This window comes from Canis lupus, chromosome 26 (assembly GCF_003254725.2).
Source record: "Canis lupus dingo isolate Sandy chromosome 26, ASM325472v2, whole genome shotgun sequence".
Lineage (NCBI taxonomy): Eukaryota > Metazoa > Chordata > Mammalia > Carnivora > Canidae > Canis > Canis lupus.
In genome coordinates this window covers 14174502-14197597 of record NC_064268.1, presented here as the reverse complement: position 1 = coordinate 14197597, position 23096 = coordinate 14174502, and the positions used below count along the sequence as shown (strand labels likewise).

The following is a 23096-nucleotide window of genomic DNA, read 5'->3' as shown; positions in this document are numbered from 1 at the left end:
GAATAGCTCAACCCAGATGGTCCCTGGTTCCATATTAAAAATATTCTTGCCCTGCTCATCACACAGGACTCTTAAATAAGTTTGTGTTGACAAAATACTTCAAATGCATTATTTAAACAAAGGTGTTAAAGGCTTTTTTAAAAAGGAGGGAGTGCAGGAGGGAATAAAAGCAGCTCTCCCTGAAGATTCACAACAGACAAGCCATGTGAGCCACTTCAGAGTTGCCTAGGTAATTGTCCCCTAGAATTTTTGCAGACTGGTCTCATTCAGCAAAGAAATGTTGGATTACTTACTCTTTAGCCTCTGGCTCAGAGTAACTACGTTTTCCTGTCTGCTTTAAAAAGGAAGGATCTGGGCCGAGCATCAATGAGACCTAGTTTCAAATCCCAGCCCTTCTGTGTGCTCACTGTGGGACCTTTGGAAACTTACATAACCTCTCCAGGCTCAGTTTTTGCATCTGTAAAATAGGGCTTTTAATGTCTGTTGCGAGTAAATGAAGTAACTTCCGTTCTAGCACCTGGCATGTTATAGACACTCGAACACTATTAACCTCTTGTCTCTGCTGAATCCCCATTTATAGTCATGTGATATCATAGGATCAGGAGTTTCAGAGTTGAGAGGGAGCTGAGTGACAGTGAGAGCTGCCATCTCAACAGACAATTCCTCTGTTTATCATCATGTAGGTAAACCATTGGCTTGTGAAATGTCTGTAATCAAGGACCACTCCCCGTGTGTTTTAGTGACATTTTAAAGAGGGTAAAACAGAATGTTCCCTCCAACGATTGCAGTCCTCTCTAAGCAGAAGAGGTGGCTCTGACGCAGGCCACCAGGACTTTGTAAAACACAGTGAGGAGGGAGGTCTGGCTGGCCCTGAGTGAGCAGCCAGAGGGACCACTCAGGGCCGTGCACTAGAGCTTGAGCCCTGACTTCCAATTGATCCCAAATGACTGTCAGTGCCAGACTAGGGGTTAAGGGAAACTATAAAACCAGGATTTTAAATCCCTAAAGCTGGAAATGTAGAACAGAGGACTAGGTAAGGGTTCTCCTTGACACCTGGGACCAAAACCAGGAGGGGCCCCAGAGCAAGCCACAGTGCCTAAAATTGGGGAACAGACAGATGCTATAGTCAAACTAAAAGTGGATGGGAGGGTTAAAAAGAGGCCAGTTGTCAGGAAGCAAGAGAGCAGAGCTGAGAGGGAGCAAGGACAGAAGGGAGATGGGGCTGGTCAGGAGGTCTGGATTTTGATGCAACATCAGTCTCATTGCAGCCATGATTTCTCTCCATGTTAGAGGATGACCAAGCTGTGGAACCTACCTGAGATTGTCTCCTCCTGAATCTGAGTTCAAGAGCAGAGAGCCAGGAAAGCTTTGCAGTTAAGAAGTCAGGATTTAGTCATAAACAAGTCTGGTTTTGAATCCCAACCCCACCATCTGTAACTGTGTGACTTTGTGATTTAACCTCTCTGAGCCTCATTCTCCTCATCTGATGAGGATTATGAGGATTATGATTATAGCAACGCAGATGCTAATGATGGTGATGATGAAAGGAGGATGGTGATGCTGGTAGTGATGGTGATGACGATGAATAGTATGATGTAATGAAAGTGATGATGGTAATGATGAGAGTGATTATGGCAATGGTGATGGTGATAATGGTGGTTATGCTGATGAGACACTGGATGATGATGATCATGGAATGATGGTGGTGGTGGTGGTGATGGTGGTAGCAGTGGAAGTTTGGGTAGTGATGCTGATGGTGGTGATGGCGATGATGGCAATGATGGTGGTGATAGTGGCAGTAGGTGATGGTGATGTGATGGTGATGCTGGCAATAGTATTGATACTAATCTTGGTGATGGTGATGATAGTGATGCTAGTGATTGTGATGATGGTGGTGGTGGTGATGGTGGCAGTGATGGTGATGATGATAATGATACTGATGAATGATGATAATGAGAGCCCCCACTTCAGAATGGCTGTGAAGAGTGGGCTGAAAAACTGTGGCCTTGAACATCTTAGTTTCTGTCTTGCTTACACCATCTATAAAATGTGGTTAATTTTCATTCATTGTCACAAGGATCAAATTAGAACACTTGAAAAGTGCTTGACACGTTATAAGTGCTTAATAAACACTAGCTATTGTTTTTAATAGTATTATTATTTTTGTTGCTCTGTTCCTCTCATTTTCAGAATCTTTTCTGTTTCTCTTGGGCTAGTATCATCAGTCTCCTTATCAGCGCTTATTCAGAAGTAGGATGACTTATCACCCTAGCCCCCAAGACTTGTTTTCTTCCCTGTCCATCCTGCTTCCTACATCTTAAGTTGTCCAGGGGATCTGCCAGGAGATGAGCCTTCTGTGTTCCTAGATCTTTGAGATGGGGAAGTGAGAAGGGAGGATCAAAGCCACATCATGGCTATCCTGAAGTGATGTCCACACTAGTTAGTGCTTGCCAACCATCAGTGCTGACGTCAATGAGCTCACCTTTGTGCTTGACCACAGGGCTGCCTTCCTCCGTGTTGCTGGCAATTCTGTCGAGCAGCAGGCTGGGCACCCACAGTTTGCTGGCTCCACATGTGGGTGAACCGTGGAGGTTCTATACAGACTCAGGACTTATAGACCAGGGCCATTAGCCTGCCACTCCTGATGTCATGCCTTTCTCACATCCCCTGCCTTGCCTTTCAGAGGTATGGACAGCAAGTCACACAAACCACTGCCCCTTGGCGTGGAGAATGACCGAGTCTTCAGTGACCTGTGGGGGAAGGGCCATGTGCCTGTCGTCCTCAACAACCCGTATTCAGAGAAGGAGCAGGTAAGTGGGTGGTGCCAGCTTGGCTCCCACATTCCACAGCTTGCTGAACCTTCTCCAGTGTGACGATGAGGGGAGGGAGGCCAAACAAATGTCAAACCATGTTGGGATGGAAATGAGCTACCACGGCTAGAGGGGTCAGGGATGCGGAGGCCAGGAGCATGTATCCTGGGATACAGGTTTGGCTCTGTTTTGCTTTGTTTGTGATCTTGCCATTTTTCAAATTTCAATTTTGTTTCCACCAGGAAAGGCACTCCCATGCCATTCACATTCCAAATTTAGAAGGTAAAAATACATGGTAAAAAGTGTTCCTCCTTCCCCTCATCCCAGCCACACGGTTGCCTTCCCTAGAGGCAAGCAACAGTTATCATTTCTATGGTCCTTTCAGCAAAACTTTATGTGTAGACTGACAAATACGCACACATTATTTTCACACAAATGAGAGCACATTATGCATTTGCCTCTTACTTTTTCGCTTATCAACATATGTTGGTGATTAGTCCCAATCGGTAGGTGAAGAGAGTCCTAGTTCTTTTTTTCATGGATGTATAATATTCCATTCCATACCTCTGCTATACTTCTTGAGTCAGTCCTCCATGTGGACACCTAGGACATCGCCAGTATTTTGCTAGGATGTTGCTATAATGAGTGACATTGCATAAATGCCTCACATGGCTCACGGGCAGGCTTTTCAATAGCATAAATTCCTAGAAGTACAATTGCTGGATCGAAGATCATAGATATTTGTGATTGGGGCAGAAATTGAGAAATTGCTCACTGTAAAGTTTGCTCCAGTCCTGCCAGCTAAACAGGAGAGTAGTGGTATCCCCACAGCCTCGTCATCCTAATGGATTATCAGACTTTTTGGTCTCTGCCAATTTGCTGAGATGTGTTTTGACAGCTGTGTCAATATTGTTCCTGAGCATGGAGAGATTTGGCTAGAGACTTACAGTGCCTTTTTCTCACCTGCTTGGGCAGCTAATGGACCAGGCCACTGCAACCCTATTAAAATGTGTGAATTTCCCGCCCATCCTCTGTACTGCAGTGAAGTAGGAGGTCAGAACAGGGAGATGGCCTAAGTCACTCAGCAGGTCACCTTCTTCTCTCCACCTGCCCCAAGCCCTGTATGGCACAGGGCAGGTTGCCAGATTCTGTCTTCTGATGCATCCGTGTGGACAGCACCTTTTGCTACCAGCTCACTTGAGCAATGACATAGCCTCATGGGGGGAATGGAACATTCCAGAGCCTCAGGGGGAATTGCTTTCCTTAGCAGCTGATAGCTGGCCAAGAAGATAAGGATGTCCAGGATTCTGCACTAGGTCATCCCCATGCTCCCACTGCTAGTTTCTCTCCCTCTTCCAGTGACATCTAGGAATGCTGAGAGAAGCACCAATATAGACTTCTGTTATGCCATCCTCAAAAATCAGGGTCACTCTGTTAGCATGAGGGGACCAGTTTCCATTCATGATTAAATAAACAAATAAACTTAACACATTTTTCTTTCCTAACCAGAAATAAAGGGATATTACCATAATTCAAGTTCTCCCAAGACAAAAGAAAAAAAGAACAGAAAGAGACAGCCTCAGGCTAGATCCAGGCTCTGGACATGACTTGTTAGATCAGCACGTTCTTGCCCTAAGGGTCAATTTATATTTGTACTTTGAGTTTACTGCCAGTGTTTTGAAATTTTATATAAATATCATATTCACAATTTTTCTCTAAAAATGCAGACACTCTGACCACCTCGAGCCTATATTTTTTTTTAAGATTTTATTTATTTATTCATGAGAGACACGTGAAAGAGAGGTAGAGACAAAGGCAGAGGGAGAAGCAGGCTCCCTGTAGGGAGCCCAATGTGGAACTCAATCCCAGGACCCTGGGATCATGACCTGAGCTGAAGGCAGATGCTCAACCACTGAGCCACCCAGGTGCCCCTCGAGCCTATATTCTTATGGGACAATAATCTGTATGGACTGAGTAGCAGCTGCCCGTCTAGATAGACAGAACATGGGCTTTCCAATTTGCCACAAGCCTCACCACTCCCTATCATCTGTCCCCTTAAGGCCCTATTTTCACTTTTTATAACATTAATACTGTTGATTTTCTTAGGATGCAAGGGGAATATTTTTATATCCATGACTTTGTTATCAGTGGCAGATAGAGACAGACCAAGACCTGTATGTTTCAGGAAACATGAGAGAGATTTCATGTTTTATAAAAATGAAGAATATTCTTGTGTGTTTAATATGCAACCGAGTGTTCTGTCTTGAAATCAGCCAGCCTGCTTTGCTAATTTACCTTACCTACCTACCAGTCCTCTCCAGGTATCAGAGTTTGTAACTGCTGGTATACAGTAACCCCTGAGTCTCTGACTCACAGAGACAAAGCTGAGGATGCCTTGACCCCATTAGAAAGACCCTTAAAGTCACAGCTGAATTCTAAGCAGTGGCAGGATAATGGCCATTTCCTTTAATGCTGTCACTTCGGTTAGACAGTGACAGCTTGGAAACCATAACCTTGGACTTCAAGCCCTCAATGTTGAGAACAGGGCAGGAGTGATTAATAGGACCACTGACCCTCTTCTCAGAGCTCCGAGATGAAATGATCAGTGTCTGAGGTCAGGCAGGCTGCTATAATTCCAGAATTCTAGAAACTGAGTGGCTTACAAACAATAGACGTTTATGTCTCACAATTCTGGAGGCTGGGAAGTCCAAAATCAGGGCACTAGCAATTCAGTATCTGATGAGAAACTTCCTGGTCCATGGCAGGTATCTTCTCGCCATGGCCTCACATGGCAAAAGGGACATTTCTCTGGGGTCTATTTTACAAAGTGATCTAGTCCCTCCCCCAGAGCCCCACCTCCTAATACCTTCACCTGGGGGATCAGGCTTCAACATATGAATTTGGGGGGTGACTCAGATATTTAGTCTGCAGCCATCAGGGAGTGGTGCTGAGAATCTCCCCCTCAAAAATGGCAGTTCCCTTTGCTTAGAGAAGGAGAGAGGGTGCTGGGCAAAGGAGGAAAGACCACATCTTCCTGGGGTTAAGACAGCCAGATAGTTTTAAAATTGGGAGCTCCTGGACGCACGCCATACAGACAGCCCATGCTTGGGATGTATATTCACTCCTTTATCCTCAGCAAATCCTCACTGTCATCTATGACCCCAGAACCCCTGGCCAGCATGATCACCCTGGATCACTTGTCTGAGATAGTTTTCCAAATGCATCTCAAAAATACAGCTGCAAGAGGGTAGAGTTCCCAGTGCCCAGTTATATTTGAGTCCCAGCCCCTGAGCTACAGAAACAGCCCTGTTACCTCCTGCTAGACATCTCCAAAGCCACAGCGCCGAGAAATGTTTCCCAGGCTGAGCAAATTAATAGAAAACATAATGTTCTTCTTTCCATCCTGAAAGACCAGCATATATGCTTAGCCTCTTCTCTACCTGCTCAAAGCCACTTTACCTGGAGCTCCGGGGATCGGCTTCCTTCCTCTCAGTTGTAACCCACATTTGCTGCTTTTTTTGGCATCTGTGGGGGGTTGGCATTGTTAATAACACAAAGAGAGACCCAGCCACTACCTGCTTTCCTGAGTCGGGAAGAGACAGGCGGAGGTGGAAGCACAGCTGATCTGCCTTTTTTGCCCAGGACCAGGCAAAAGGCAACAGAGTCTAAGTGAAGCAGGGTGGAGACAAGCTAGACAAGAGAAAGAACTTCCTGATTCAGAAGCCTATCAGCTCCCTGACAGAATCATGAGATCTGCCCCATGCTTCTTGATTCCCTCCTCTAACCAAATTCAAGGAATATCAGCCATAGAAGCACCTTCTCTTAAATCAGCCACAGGAGACTGAGATGTTAATTTCTATCTAGTGGTGATTTCTCTTGCTGAAGGTCTGGTTCAGCAGTAGGTACAGCCTGTGAGACTCAAGTCCCTGGTCACTAGAACACAGTGTGTGGATGACTATAGTGCTCATCTTTAGCATCCCCTTGCAAACAGTATCTGGCCTGGGCTGGTATATAGAATAAATCATTTCACCCATCACCTGCCATGTGCATAGCTCTGGGGTGGAAGCAAAGGGGAGTAAACCTCGCCCTCCCTGCCCTTAAGACCTTCACAGATGCCTGTGGGGGGACAGACACAGGTACAGTGCAATTCATCCTAAAATACAAAGGGACACAAAACACTGTGAGACCACGAATACCTCAGCAGGTATCAGAAAAGGTTTAGCTGAAGAAGTAACATTTGAGCTGAGTTTTGAAGATCATGTAGGAATTTGCCTAATAGAAACTAGGAAAAGGTATTATAGTAAAAGGAACACCTGTGGCTGATACATGATATGCTCCATTTTTCTTTCTTGCTAAAGATCATTCTTGGACCTCTGGTGCTGATACCACCTGGGATGCATACTGAATTTTGGCAGCATTCTAAAGGCCCTTTACCTGATAATCCTCTTAAGTTAAAATGCTCTCCCACGTAAATGACTTGAAAAACTACTGTTGGTCTGTTCTCCCTATAAAACCTCAGGATTTGAGTCAAGCTCTTCTCTGTCCCCCCCCCCTCTTTTTTTTTTTTTAAGATTTATTTATTTAGGGGCACCTGGGTGGCTCAGGCAGTTAAGCATCTGCCTTCAGCTCAGGTAATTATGTCATGATCCTGGGGTCCTGGGATGGAGCCCAGCAGGGAGCCTGCTTCTCTTTCTCCTTCTGCCCTCCTCCTGCTCATGTGCACGCTCTCTCTCTCTCAAATAAATAAATAACATCTTTTTAAAAATTTATTTATTTGAGGAGGGGAGATGCCAATGGAGAGGGAGGGAGAATCCTTTTTTTAAATTTTTTTTATTGGAGTTCAATTTGCCAACATATACCATAATACCCAGTGCTCATCCTGCCATGTGCCCCCCTCAGTGCCCATCACCCAGTCACCCCAATCCCCTGCCCACCTCCCTTTCCACTACCCCTTGTTTGTTTCCCAGAGTTAGGTGTCTCTCATGTTTTGTTACCATCACTGATATTTTCACTCATTTTCTCTCCTTTCCCTTTATTCTCTTCCACTAATTCTTATATTCCCCAAATGAATGAGACCATATAATGTTTGTCCTTCTCTGATTGACTTACTTCACTCAGCATAATACCCTCCAGGTCCATCCATGTCGAAGCAAATGGTGGGTATTTGTCGTTTCTAATGGCTGAGTAGTATTCCATTGTAGCCATAGACCGCAGCTTCTTTAGGGAAGGAGAATCTTAAGCAGACTGCACACCCAGCGCAGGGCCCGATGTGGGGCTCAATCTCACAACCCTAAGATCATGACCTGAATTGAAATTGAGTCGGCTGCCTAACCAACTGAGCCACCCAGGTGCCCCTCTGCTTCCCTTCTCATTAAGCAACTATTTCCTTACCTGCCCGATTTGCTTTCCTAAGGAGGAAGGGGTGAATTGTCTCTTGCTTCGGGGCAGCATGTCTATTGTCAGATATTAATTAAGCATCAATCCAGTCCTTAGTGGATATGAGGGAGGGTCTTGGGCCAGGGGGAGATGGGTTTTCCAGTTGGGGCTCCCCCCCATCTTATTCAGCTGGCTGCCCCTCTCCAGCCTCTTGCTGACACTGGCAATCAGGTAATCGTATAGATGACTGTGACATCAAAATCCCCGTCCCCACCGTCACCACCTCCTCCAGAGCCTGGCATTTCCTCACCCCTGGGGACATGGGGCTTGCTGGCTGCTTTCAAAATGTCAAAATCTGTTGAGAAGCTTTTCTGTACTACAAAATAAGTGGCAGCATCATCCCAGTCTCTGGAGAGCCCCAAATTATGAGGTGTGGGGGGGGCATATTTGTGGGTCCCTAGCATCCAGAGGATCAGAGGGGGTCAGGACCCCTCTCCACACAGGCACACGCCCCTGCTGGCCATCACTGCCTTTGTGGAAAGCCGAGAGCGGGCAACCAGCCCCAGCAGGGCTGCGTCTGAATGAAGGCAAGCCAGTGACACTCTGCCTCTGAGCGACACCCCAGCCTGCTGCTGGGAAACCTGCACGTTAATGATGTCAGGATAAAAATAACAGTAATGCAGATCCCGGTACCACCGTGAGGGTATGGCCGCTCTAACTGTGGGATCCCCTGCCCCCAGCTCTGGGGTCCGCTGGCGTTGGGCCTCATCCTGCTGATGACCTTGGTCAGACGGCAAGTTAGCACCTGCGCTGAGGCTCCATTTCCTAATGGGCTCGTCCAGCTGGGGGGAGGTGAGGTGGGAAATGACAGCATCTCTAAATATCAGCTGATATGTATGTCGAGCAGTGTCGGCCACTATGCCGAGCACTTCAGGTCCGTGGTCTCAGTGAAACCCCACCCCAACTCAATAAAGTACTATCGCCCTCATTTTACAGATGGCTAAACTGAGGCACAGAGGGTTAGCTTGAGGAGGCCTAGGAGGAATGGTAGAGATGGGACTGGAACCCAGGCTGCGAAGCCCCAGAGCCTGCCCTTAATTCTTAAAGGCCCAGCACAGAATAAGTTCTCTGAAAATGTGCATCTTTATTATTATTGTTGGTATGGTTGCTGTTGCTTCATTTGGCTGATTTTTATATTGCTCATTTATTTTTTTTAATTTATTTTTTATTGGTGTTCAATTTACTAACATACAGAATAACCCCCAGTGCCCGTCACCCATTCACTCCCACCCCCCGCCCTCCTCCCCTTCTACCACCCCTAGTTCGTTTCCCAGAGTTAGCAGTCTTTACGTTCTGTCTCCCTTTCTGATATTTCCCTCAGCTATTAGAAATGACAAATACCCACCATTTGCTTCAACGTGGATGGAACTGGAGGGTATTATGCTGAGTGAAGTAAGTCAGTCGGAGAAGGACAAACATTATATGTTCTCATTCATTTGGGGAATATAAATAATAGTGAAAGGGAATACAAGGGGGGGGAGGAATGTGTGGGAAATATATTGCTCATTTAGATACAGTTTTCCTGCTAACTGTTAAATTGCTAATGTGAGGCAGACAGGGCAGGAAGCACCATCCCGGTTCTACAGATGATACCCTTGGGGTCTGGAAAGGGAATGTGAGCAAGCAGCCACTGAGTCTCGGTGACAGAGCCACACCTCTCTCCCTCGGTGACTCCGTCATCATCCTCATCGATCATTCCGATTGAGGCAGCATGTGTCCATCTGCTGCGGGGGGCCAGGCTCTCGGAGTCCACTGGGGCAAGTAGCCAGGTCTGCAGTGGAAAGGCCCAGCCTGTGAAAGCCTGAACCCCATGCCCAGCTCTGTTGCCTGTAAGCTGTGAATTTGAAGATAGTCATTTCACTTCTTAGAGCCTCTGTTTTCTCCTCTGAAAAATGGGTTGCCAGGAGGATTCCGTGAGCCAGTAGATGTATAATGGCCTAGCTTTGCTCAGCCTCTGAATAGGCATTTACTAAACGTTGCTTACTACATTAGGGAATCAGATGCAATCACTGCACTTAAGAAATTCACTGTCTGAGCATCGTCTCTTCATCAAAGCGTTGTCTGACTTCTAGAAACTTCTACTTCTAGGATGAGCTACAGGCCATATCGCACACACACACACAGCAGTTATCACAGTGTGATATTTGGGGTTTCATAGCATCACATCCAGACATTCTCCGGAGACCTGCCCTGCTGGCTTTGGTAGATTCAGTGGCTCCGTTTAGGGTGTCTGTTGATTACTCCCTTCCCTAAGCCTCTCTGAGCGCTTAAGGAAACTCCTGTCTTTTGAGATTAATCTCTTTCTGTGGGAGGGTCCCCCAAATCACTAGCCATAAACTCCTACTAAACTCATTACTGCCCCCCAGCTCAGTGGGACCAGCTTTCCCTCAGCTTGATCCAGCCCATGACCGGAATAAGACATACAGGTTGGAGTTTCCCAAAAGCACCTTCCATAGCTCGCTCTTTACAGGTCACCCAGTGTTCCAGGGATGCCCTCAAACAGGGGATAAAAAAAACCTCAACAAAGATACTTTCTGGGAATTTATGTGGAATGGAGTCTCCCTCGGCCCCCAGTGGCAGCAGAATCCAAACCTCGCTGATGTTTTGCTTCCTCCCACCCATGCCATCACCGGCTGGTTACCTCTAGGGTCTTTGTAGGCCACTTTGCCATGAGACCAGCCATCCCTGTCCTGCTTATTCAGGTGGTCAGAGCCAGGGCAGAGCCAGGAAGCAGGGCCTGAATTAATGGGGGTTTGGGTTCAGCCCTGCAGGAATTTCCACATATTTTGTTAACTGTTTGTTAGCTGTTTGTTTTAATAGTGAGTATATTCAGAGCAAGCCGTCCCAACTGTTTCCATTGAGACAATGATGTCTGGCTCAGGAAGCAGTGATACCGCTCTGCATGCTTAGTCATTGCAAACCCTATTCAAGTTCAAACTATATTCAAGTTTTTTTCCCAGATAAGCCAAGTCAAAGTGCTTTTTCCTCCCCTCTGCAGATTGATACCCCTCCAAACAGAGATTCTGAGAGGTCAATAGGGCTTTCAGTTTCTGAGGGTCACAATACCTTAAAGGTAAAAACTCCAAATCACAATTGCAAGGCTTGTTCATTTTAAATAGTTACCTTTAGCAAGTCAATGCTTTGAATAAACACACACACACACACAGAGTCCAAATGTAATAGAAAGGGGTTAGGGCACAAGATAATTATTACAGCATTTCTTTTAAAATTAATTCATGAGGCACATATTCATTGTGGTCTGGTAATGGGATGAAGTTTAAAGTTGTCTAATAACATCTGGCTACCTTGCAACATCAGTGCCACTAAACATCTACTCAGCAATGTACCTTAAGGACCCCTTATCTTCACAGGCCCTTGTCTGTGGCTGCAAACTGTGATGGTCTGACTCTGGAGCATCTCCTTCTTTAATTATCCTCCACAGAAAATGGCCTGTTGAATCAGGATGGGGAAGGTGGGGGTAGAATCAATGATTTCAACCTTCCATGGAGTTATTATAAAGAATGAATCACTTTATAAATTATGCTTTGCATACACTACAAGGAAATTATACTCAAAGGTACTAAACACAGTTGGTTAAGTTTTATAAGTAGCAATTTTTTCACACAGCATACCTGCTGATTTGCGGGTCTGTGGTCCTGGACCCTGATCTGCCACAGCTCATAACCCAGTTACACCTGCTGCCCTGAGGAGGTGGTAGCCACAGGTTAGAGCAATGCTGCTTGGGGCTGCAGCAGAGGGCACGGTGTGTGGACCTGGCCTCTAGGGTGGCTGGCGTGGTGCCCAGCTCAGCCCCAGGATGCTGTCCTCATTTTAGGACAAGCCAAGCAGGGCAGGTTGCTGCAGGCCTAGGAGGGAAAAGCTGTCTCTGGGGCCAATAGTTAAAGAGTAAGAAACTACTTGCTTCCTACAGGTTCCGGCTTTAGCTCCTGGATTATTTCTTAGGGTTCTTGTAACAAAGCATCACAAACTGGGTGGTTTAAACAACAGAAACAGGGCACCTGGGTGGCTCAGTGGTTAAGCATCTGCCTTTGGCACAGGCTGTGATCCCAGGGTCCTGGGATCAAGTCCCACATTGGGCTCCCTGCATGGACCCTGCTTCACCCTCTGCCTGTCTCTGCCTCTCTCTCTCTCTGTGTCTCTCATGAATAAATAAGTAAAACCTTTAAAAAATAAAAACAAAACAACAGAAACATTCTGGAGCCTGGAGAGCTCCTAAAATCAAGATGTTGGCAGGTTGGTTCCTTCTTAAGGCCGTGAGGGAGAATCCCCACAGGGCTCTCTCTGTGGCTTGTGGACGGCAGTGTGTATGGGTCTTGAAATTTCCCTTTTATAAGAGCACCAGTCATATTGGATTAGGGCCCACCCAAATGACCTCACTTTAACTTCATTACCTCATTAAAGACCCCAGGTAAGACCATATTCTGAGGTGCTGGGAGCTAGGACACCAGCATATGAATTTGAGAGGGACATAGCTCAGCCCTTAACAGTTCCTAGAATGTGGTGTCTCCCAGGGAGCTCCCTCGCTGCTGTCAAGCTTCTGGCCCTATTCCATGACGAGGCTCTTGGCTGGGAGGGCCTACAGTTGGGGAACAGCAAGGTACTTGGCTGCTGTGTCCAGATCTTCCAAATTCTGATGTCTTGTGTCTATGTTCCTGCCTTAAAAAGCCCCCCTCCACCACCTTCCTGTCACTGCTGCTCCTTACTCCCCAACGTCCTCCCACTCACGAGGAGGCCTCCGAGTCACTGTTGATTTTGTCCCTTGCCCCCTCCCACCCTCTCACACCCCCGAGCTGTCTGTTCTGCTTCTGGCACCCCACTCTCTGGCTCCTCCCACCCCACCACAGCTGCTGCAGCTGTGCTTTGCCCTCCCGGCTTCCCCCCTGCACCGAGGCAGCCCCGTGGTTCTCTCCGCACTCACCCTCTCCCTCCCACAGCCCTTGCAGCCACGTGGCATAAACCTTGGCTTTGAGAAGTGCCCCCCCAATCAGGCAGCTTCATGTTGGGGGACCATTCTCTGCTTAATCAAGACAAAAGCCTTTGGCTTAGCATTCAAGGGATTTTGAAATGCATTTAGACCTTGTGTTCCTTGGCTTGGGCTGCCATCACAAAATACACTGACTGGGGTGGCTTAGAAGTAGAAAGTTATTTCTCATAACTCTGGAGGCTGCAGTCCACGGTCAGGGTGCCAGTGTGGTCGCACTGGGCAAGGGCTCCCTTCCTGGCTTGCAGACGGCCACCTTCACCATGTCCTTATTTTGGTTTTCTGTGTGTGTGCGTGGAGGGAAAGAGAGAACGGTCTCTTCTTCTCATAAGGTCACCAATCCTGTCAGATTAGGTCCTACTCATGACAATTTTTAAAAAATATTTTATTCATTTATTCATGAAAGACACAGAGAGAGAGAGGGAGGGAGGGAGGCAGAGACACGGGCAGAGGGAGAAGCAGGCTCCATGCAGGGAGCCCGACGTGGGACTCGATCCCAAGTCTCCAGGATCACACCCCAGGCTGAAGGCGGCACTAAACCACTGAGCCACCCGGGCTGCCCCATTTTTTAAAATCTAATTTATTTATTTGAGAGGGAGTGAGCAAGAAAGAGAGAGTGTGCAGGAGTGAGGGAGAGGTGAGCAGAGAGAAAGTGAAAAGCAGACTCCCTGCCGAGCAGCACGACATGATATGGGGCTGGAACCCAAGACCCTGAGATCATGACCTAGGCCAAGGGCAGATGCTTCACCCACTAAGCCACCCAGGTGCCCCTCTTATGGCCTCTTTTCATCTTAACTACTTCCTGTCTCCAACAGGTTAGGGCTTTAACATAGGAATTCAGAAGGGACAGTTCATCTGTGGCAGACCTCAGTTTGTTGAGCATGTACAATGTGCTGGACACTAGTCTAGGGGCTAGACACAGAGCAAAGTAGACAGTGGGTAAGCAGAAAACCATATCTGTATCTAAATATCTGTAGACATCATATATATGTATATATATGTATGTATTATGTCTAACCGGATCCATAAGACATAGAGACTTAGACATACATACATTCACATGCAAATACATATACACTCGCAAATTGCAGGCAGTGATAAATGCCTTGAAGAAAACTAAAGCATGATAAGGGAGCACAGAATACTGGGTGGGGCGCTGTTTTAAAGGACAATCAGGAAAGATCTCTAATGCAGTGCCATTTAAGCAAGTGGAGACACAGGTAAAAATAACTTAAGCGTTCCACCACTGGAAGTCGATTCTCTGGATCAAGAGTCTAGATTTTTCTGTAAGGGGAAAGGTAGGAAATAGTTTTAGCCTCTGTGGCCCTTATGACCTTGGTCTCTGTGACAACGACCCTGCTCTGCTGCCCTATCCCTAAAGCCTCCACAGATAATCTAAGAACAAATGAGGGTGGCCGTGTGCCAATTAAACTTTATTTATGGACACTGAAATTTGAACTTCATGTAACTTGTATGTATCATGAAACACGACTCTTCTTTTGATATTTTTATTCAACGGGCTAAAGATGGGGGGGAAAAAACCTTCCTAGCTTGTGGGCTGCATAAAAAGCAGGCAGCGGACCAGGTTTGTCCCCCGGGCCACAGTCTGAGACGGCGGCACGCAGCCAGATGAGGCTTCTCCTGGTTGCGGGATGAGAGTGGGGACCACCGTAGGGCCAAGAACACGAGTCCCAGGCACACAGTAGGTGCTCAGTGTGTATTTGTTGAGGGAGAGGGAGATGGAAGAGAAGGAGAGGGCAGAAGGAACCAGGGTGTCAGGGTGCCTACAAGGCTGAGTTCCTGGCTCCAGGCCCGGGGCTGGTATGACGTCCCCTCTCTATCTCCTCTTGGGCTGCAAGGCCACTACCTTCCATTTCACAGCCCCTGCAGGCTCCAGAAGCAAAGAGGTGTGGACAGAGCCTTTGAAATGCCCACTTAGGAGCGACGTCCCAGGCAGCCCTCCCACAGAGCCCACCAAGATCTAACTAGGATCTCCCACCACCTAAAAAGCATCCGCTGACCACACCAGGCACAACTCTAGTAAAGGACACGTGGAGCTGCTGCCCAAAGCCCACCTGTGCCCTGTCCCCAGCTTAATAACTCACAAGTGCCACTAATCTGCATTTTTAAGGAGAACATTTCAGTCCCCACTCAGAAAAGTCATTTGCATGCCCCATGCAGGGCCCCTGACTGCTATATTAATCTCCCCATTTGTCCCCTCCTGAGTCATCTAATATTACTGCTGGCTAATTAAAACATCAAAGCCCCAAGTACAACAGCCCTGCCAGAGGCTTCCTAATGCCTGGTTTCAAGTGTGTGTGCAGTTCAGCACAGCCCGGGGCGGAGAGAGGCTCGGGCCTGAGCCCCCCATTCCTTGGCTCGAAATGACCACCCCTCACACATCTGGAACCTCAACAGATGGCCTCTTTCGTTATGCCTGTTACTCCCTCCACACACTGCCGATGAAGGCTGCCGGCTGCCCACCCACCAGCCGTACCCCACCCCTTTTTCCCCTGCCTCACTCTGCTCCCCATCCACCTGCCCTCCCACCCCCTCCATGGGTCCTAGGCCTGACCCCAGCGCTAGCACTGTGTCTGTCCCATTATCCTCTCTCTGGGATTCCAACTGCTCCCCAGCCTCCAGGACGTCCATGTGGGTGGTTAAGAGAGTTTGCAAACTGGCTGAATGATGCGCAATATTTAGGGAGGATGGCTCAGGTGCCTCCCGCATGGGCAAGGTCAGATTTTTTTGGTTCTCATGTTGGCATGGTCGGAGGAATGTGTTGCTACAAAGTCTTGCCCAAAGATGTGACTTCCATCCCTTGCATGTCTGCTGGAAGAGACTGTAGTGAAGACAGATCTTAAAGAAGTGTTGGTGCTGTCTGGCCAGGCCTTCAAAGGAAATGGAACTGTCTGCATGTGGCTTCACAAGGCGACGTAGTAAAATAACTCAGAGCTCAGCAGGCAGAAAGTGCAAATGGGAGTGAAGGGAAGACTCCTACATCCTTCTCCTGTTCCTGGTGTGGCAGGACTATAGTAACACTTATGGCCGTGGCATTACTGATAGGACTAGCAGGGGTACTGACAGGAAGTGGTGGCTGACATTTAGGAGGTGATCACATTCATCCAAGTGAAAGATGATTTTGTCTGGCGAGGGTACTGGCTGGTTAGATGGGGAGAAAAAGGAAGGGGTGTATTCTAGAGCTATTTTGAAGCTAAAATGGGGGGGCTTGGGGGAGGATCAGGTGTGGGGGATAAAGAGTACTATGTCCAGGATAGCTCCCACCTGTGTCTTGCACAGGTGGATGGATGGTGATGCCCAGCACTGAGATGGGAACCACTGGAGATGACCGGATCTGGCCACAGCAGGGAGGTGTGGAAGATCATGAGTCATGGCACCTTCCTTTTGTTCTCTGCTACCACTTGGATGGTTCTGGAGCTGTCTTTAACATGCTGTTCACCTATCCTCAGCTCCCCAGATACTAACATAGCAACATAGATGCTTAAGCACAGAGCTCTTATTCCACTGGCCAGAAAGGAGGCTATGATATGCCTGTCACCTCAGGACCTTTGCATAAGTTGTTCTTTCTGCCTGCAAGACCTTGCTCTTCTTTCTTTGCCTGATTAACACCTACTTCAGATCAGATCTCAACTTAGAAATCAAATGCTGTAGGTTAGGTGTCTCTCTTTGTGTTTCCACAGTCCTTTATACACCACCAACGTCCCATATTATGACACCCACTGTACTTGATTATAATGATCATACAACTGTCATCTCTCCCCTCACCCCAACATTGCACTAAGAACTCCATGAGGGCAGAGTTCTCATCTGTCTAGTTGTCACTATAGCTCTGGCCCTTGCTGCCTTGCTTGGAACATAGAACCTACTCAATAAACATATGTTGAATGAATGAATGAATGACTTATGCATAATGGCGAAGAGGCAGGAGAGTCCAACAGTTAAGAACATGGTTTGAGGGGCTCCTGGTGGCTCAGTCAGTTAAGCGTCTGCCTTTGGCTCAGGTCATGATCCCAGGGTCCTGAGATCAAGCCCGGCCTCAGGCTCCCTGCTCAACTGAGAGCCTGCTTCTCCCTCTCCCTTTGCCTGCCACTCTACCTACTTGTGCCTTCTCTCTCTCTCTGTCTTTCTCTGTCAAATAAATAAATAAAATCTAAAAAAAGAAAAGAAAGAAAGAAAAAGAACATGGTTTGAAAGACAGACTTCCAGGATTTGACTCCCGGCTCCAGTGTACTAGCTCTGTGACCTTGGGCAACTTAACCTCTCTGTGCCTCCGTTTCCTCATCTGTAAAATGGGCATGATAAGCTCTTGCTTGGCATACAGTAAATGCTTCTTGAATGCCAGTTTTCAGTCTTAGCCCTTCAGCATGCTCTATGATTTCTTTCCTGGACTTAGCCCACTTAAGTGTAATTCACAGCTTCCTTACCCACCTGAGTTCCACCAACCCAGTTCCTCCTGCCTCCTGCCTGACTTCATCTCCTTGCCCTAATCACCCTCCTACACTCCAGCCACGGTGGCCTCCTTGCTGGTCCTTTGAACTTAACAAGCTTATCCTTACCTCAGGGCCTTTGCACTTGCCTTTCTCCCCTCCACTTAGTCATCATCATATATCCTTACCACCAGCTGATACTACATTGTTCACATATGGGTTTACTTGTGACTTATCTCCACTTCTCTCACATCAGTGTCCCAGAAGGGCCAGAGCACTCTCTGTCTTGCTCACCACAGTGCCCCCATTGCCTAACAGTGTCTAGCTCATAGTAGGTGCTCAATAAATACTAGTTGAGTGTGTGAATGTCCTCCCACAAGGTCTCTGTCCGGGGCTCCATTCTTTGGCATGAGTGTCACTCCACACTGGTTTGTCTTCTCCCTTCCCCCACCCAGCTGACACAGCAGGGCATACCTGCTGCTTCTCCCTTACAGTTGCTGACTGACGCTTGTCTGATGCATAGACAGGTAGACAATTACTCGGAAACACCCAAGACAGAACGTAATCCTTATTAAAGAGATCTAAAATGGATGGGCCAACTTTGGTCAGCCCAAGACTTATCACCTAACACCAACTGGGCATTTTGTTTATAGAAGGGAAGACAGATGGGAGACTGAAGGTGTTCAACACAGAGGGAGCAGTCAGTGCAAAGGCCCAAAGGCAGGAACACATTTGGCATTTTCGAGAGGCAGAAGCCTAAAATTCAGGGGAAATATTCTATGCTTTGAAATTTTTTAACTTAATTTTTTCTGTTTTCCCAGTGCTCACCAGATGTAGTGAGTTTGGACTATAGCAGGGAAGCCCAGGAATCCAAGGAATTTGACCTAGCTTCAGCTTTGATTCCTCAGGCCTAAAAGCCAGCACCATTCAGAGAGGCAGACTCTGTCCCTTGGTCATTTACTCATTCAGCAGACATTCAGTGAGTCCCTGCTATCTGCAAGGACCTGTGCTAGACACCAGAGAGGCCACCTTTGAGTTCTTGACCCCTCCCCAAAGAATAGAACCCAAAAGGCTTTTCCACAGTGCCTCCTTTGGCATAGGTAGAGGGACCAGGTTCCCAACCACCTTGTAGGTGTCACGTGGGAGAATGAGTCCTTCTCTCTGTGCAGGTGCTTGGTAACTCTGGCAGATTCCAGGAAGAGAAACTCACCTGCCTCCTGCCTGATTTCATCTCCTTGCCCTAATCACACTCCTACATTCCAGCCACGGTGGCCTCCTTGCTGGTCCTTTGAACTTAACAAGCTTATCCTTACCTCAGGGCCTTTGCACTTGCCTTTCTCCCCTCTACTTAGTCATCATCATATATCCTTATCACCAACTGATACTACATTGTTCACATACGGGTTTACTTGTGATTTATCTCCACAAGTGGAGACAGTTTTCCAGTGTCTGATGTCCCATACTTCCTTGTCTCCTCCAGCCCCCTGCCTCGGGAAAACAGTCTCCCACAAAGAATGGAAGCCCCTCCAAGTGCCCCCGCTTCCTCAAGGTCAAGAACTGGGAGACGGATGTGGTTCTCACTGACACCCTCCACCTTAAGAGCACATTGGTGAGTATCCCAGCAGGACAGAGACCAACTTCACATTTGGCGTTGGCTAAGTCTTTGTTGTGGGGCCTGCCCTGTGCCTGTAGAGTGGTTAGCATCATTTCTGGCTTATACTCATGAGATGTCAGTAGCCCCCCTGAATTTGTGATAACCAAAAATGTCTCCAGATATTACTCAGCGTCTCCTGGTAGGGAAATCCACTCCCATTTGAGAACCACTGGTGGATACTTACTCACTCATGGAAATACTTTTCATTTGTATACCTTGAACCCACAAGAATCCAAGTGGAGTTGCTGGTTCTGAACATATCTTCTTTGTCTCTCACAGTCTGACCACTGATAAGGTATTGAAAAAGCCCTTCCTTGGTGTCACTGGGTTTCTGCTAAACTTTTATTTATTATATTTTTTAAAGATTTTCTTTATTTATTCATGAGAGATACAGAGAGAGAGAGCAGAGACACAGGCAGAGGGAGAAGCAGGCTCCATGCAGGGAGCCTGACATGGGACTCAATTCCGTGTCTCCAGGACCACGCCCTGCACTGAAGGTGGCGCTAAACTGCTGAGCCACCCGGGCGGCCCTCTGCTAAACTTTTACATCATATTTTTAACAGTGAGCAATTCAACGCATTGCTTTACATTTTTGTTGAAAATGGGCCTCTTGGGAGAATAGTGTGTTGGTTAGCTTTTGCTGCATAACAAATATACCCAAAAGTCAGGGACTTAAAACAACAACAACTCATTATTTTCCAAAAGTCTACAGATTGCCTTGGTGGTCCTGCTGGTTTCAGTTGATTTCAAGCATCTGCAATCATCTGAGGGACACCAGGCAGGTCTAGGATGGCCTTGGTTAGGATAACTCTGATCCTCCAGCAAACTAACTTGGCCTTGTTCATATGGTGCTTGCAAGGTTTTCAGAGAGAATGAGCAGAAGCATACAAGATCTTTTGAGGCCTAGGCATGGGATGGGCACAACAGCACCTCTGCCATTTTCTATTGACCAAAACCAGCTCACATTCAAAGGGAGAGGGTATAGGCTCCACCTCTCGATGAGAATTGCTCTAGAGTCACATTGCAAAGGGTATGAATACAGGCAAGAGAAGAATTGGGGCCACTTTTTTGCAGTCAACTTCCCAGAGAGATGTTCAAGTGACCTATTGCAACCACTCTACAAGTTCCTTCTTGATCAACACAAGATCAAAAAATATTTGGGGATTCAGAACCAATGAGTCTGATTCTCAGGCAGTGCCAGTCAGAAAGCCTCTCTTCCCCTAGATGAGTAGAGCAAACACTTTCAGAACTTTAACACACTGCCTGTGGATTCTCACCTTTACTGGTAACCACATCCCACAATGATTTGAAGCTGGTACTTGAGAAATCCCATTTGGGTATTAAAGGCCAGGTAAACTCTACCATGAATGTCAGATCCACGTCCATAGCCCCACTTGTGCTACACTTGGGTAAGACCAAGTGATCATCCAAATCTCTCTTGTCCTTCCAGGAAACGGGATGCACCGAGCACATCTGTATGGGCTCCATCATGCTCCCTTCTCAGCAAATACGAAGGCCTGAAGACGTCCGCACAAAAGAACAGCTCTTTCCTCTCGCCAAAGAGTTCATTGATCAGTACTACTCGTCAATTAAAAGGCAAGTGTATGTTGACTCTGGGGACCCAGGGTGAATTACCAAGGACCAAGACAAAGACTTTAACTCCAACTCTGTGATGGTTGAACCAAGACCTGAGCATAAGGGCTCTGCCCTCCATACGCTCAGTTTGAAAACTGGTGGCCCAAGGGCCAAATCTGGTCCCCAGGAATGTCTTTGGCCTGCAAAGTTGCTTAAATCTGAAACATTTCAAGAAATTCTGTGTCTAGGCACACTACCCTAAAGAAACTCTCACACTTAACTTGTTCACCAGAAGACATACATAAAAATGTTCAATGAGACATTGTTATAATAGGAAAAAAATTAAAATCAAAGAGCTAACCCGAAACAACGTCGACTCCCTCAGCAGAGAATGTGTAAGTAAGTGGTGGTATTTTCCAAATCATGGACTGTCATAACAGCTACAGAAAATGAGTGAGTTGGCACTCAGCATGTTCATGGGAATGAAACTTGCAAATAACTATGCAAAAGGAAGAAAGGATAACTTTGTAAAAGAAAACATTCAAGGTAGCACCATTTATATAAACTTTTTAAACGTACAGAGTAATCCTGTACATGGTTTAGGGAATAGTTACATAAGTATATATATATATATATATATATATATATATATATATATATATATATATATAACATATATTTATGCAAATACTTATTATATATGTACTTATGTAAATATATACAATATATATACTTATGTAAGTATGTATCCAATAAACATAAAAAAGAAAAGCATGAGGGGGGCACCCTGGGTGGCTTGGTTAGGCAGCTGACTCCTGATTTTGGCTCAGGTTGTGATCTCAGGGTCATGAGATGGAGCCCCATGTCAGTACAGAGTATGCTTGACATTCTCTCTCCCTCTGCCCCTCCCCCTATTTACTGTCACTCTCTTTCTCTCTCTCTCTCTCTGAAATAAATAAATCTTTAAAAAAAAAAAAAGACAAATATGAGACACTTCCGGGAAGAAAGTGGGTTACAATGGGAACATAGTCCCCAAGGAACTATAATATCATTTTTCATTGATTATTTCTTAGGCATGGGTGTTCATTATATTGTTCTGGATACCTTTTTGTAAGCCCAAAATTTTTCATAATATTTTCAACTTTCTAAAATTGAATTCCCTGTCATCATTTAAAAATAAAAAGACTTCTCTTTAAAAAAAAATCAGATTGCCAGGAGTACCTGGCTGGCACAGCTGGTGGAGCACATGACTCTTGATCTCTAAGTTGTGAGTTCGAGCCCCGCACTGGACGTAGAGATTACTTAAACATAAATAAATAGATGAATAAAATTAAAATAAAAATCAGATTTCCAGTTTCTCTTGAAAGGAGACCTGGCATCCCTGGCCCCCACTCCTCCCAGGTAACAACCAGCAGGAGCAGAGTGGTAGCTGCCCCCTTTGAACCAGGCATAGACTCACCCATTGGGCACAGTCCCCACCCAGCCAGTTCAGTCACTACTGGGCCTTTGTGGGCTTTTGAGTTTGCAGTCTTCTTATGCTTGAACTGTTGTGTCCGCATGTCAACTCAGACTGGCTGTGGCTTCTGCCCTCATGGGATGGCTCGCCCCCTTTGCCAACCCCTAAATCAGGAGAGAAGGTGACACTCCCCTGTCCCTTCCTTCCTCACTCAGATCTGGCTCCAAAGCCCACACAGAGAGGCTGGAAGAGGTGAACAAAGAGATCGAAACCACAGGCACCTACCAGCTCAAAGACACGGAGCTCATCTATGGGGCAAAGCACGCCTGGCGGAATGCCTCCCGCTGCGTCGGCAGGATCCAGTGGTCCAAGCTGCAGGTAGGCGGTGCGGCTCTGGTGGGTGAGGACGGATGAGCTCCAGGGGCCCCTGGAAGGCAAGGTGAGATAGTAGATGGATGGTCATGGGACCCCAGATTCTCAGGTCATGACTGAATCTGCCATATAATATAGTCCTGTCTCATTGAACCAACATGGTGCTTTTTTTAAAAAGGAACATGCGTGTCTCTTGGTAAGGCTTACTCTCCAGTTTACCACAGACCCCACCATTCCTTTTTGTCTCCTACCTACTCTCTCTGCTTATTTATACTATCAACCTATTCCCTGAGGCATTAGATTCTGTGTCCCCTGATATGATTCCCCACCCCCACCACCCGGG

At 46.8% G+C, this 23096-nt stretch overlaps 1 protein-coding gene across 2 annotated transcripts in view; it reads left to right on the top strand.

Moving 5' to 3' along the window:
- NOS1 (nitric oxide synthase 1) overlaps nt 1–23096 on the top strand; it is a 113486-nt gene that overhangs the window by 34955 nt on the left and 55435 nt on the right. For both annotated transcript variants that reach the window (XM_049101836.1, XM_025474106.3), the window contains exons 3-6: nt 2684–2810; nt 19177–19305; nt 20801–20946; nt 22597–22759. In XM_049101836.1, coding sequence (XP_048957793.1) covers nt 2684–2810; nt 19177–19305; nt 20801–20946; nt 22597–22759 — 565 coding nt within the window. The remainder of the gene's footprint in view (nt 1–2683; nt 2811–19176; nt 19306–20800; nt 20947–22596; nt 22760–23096) is intronic.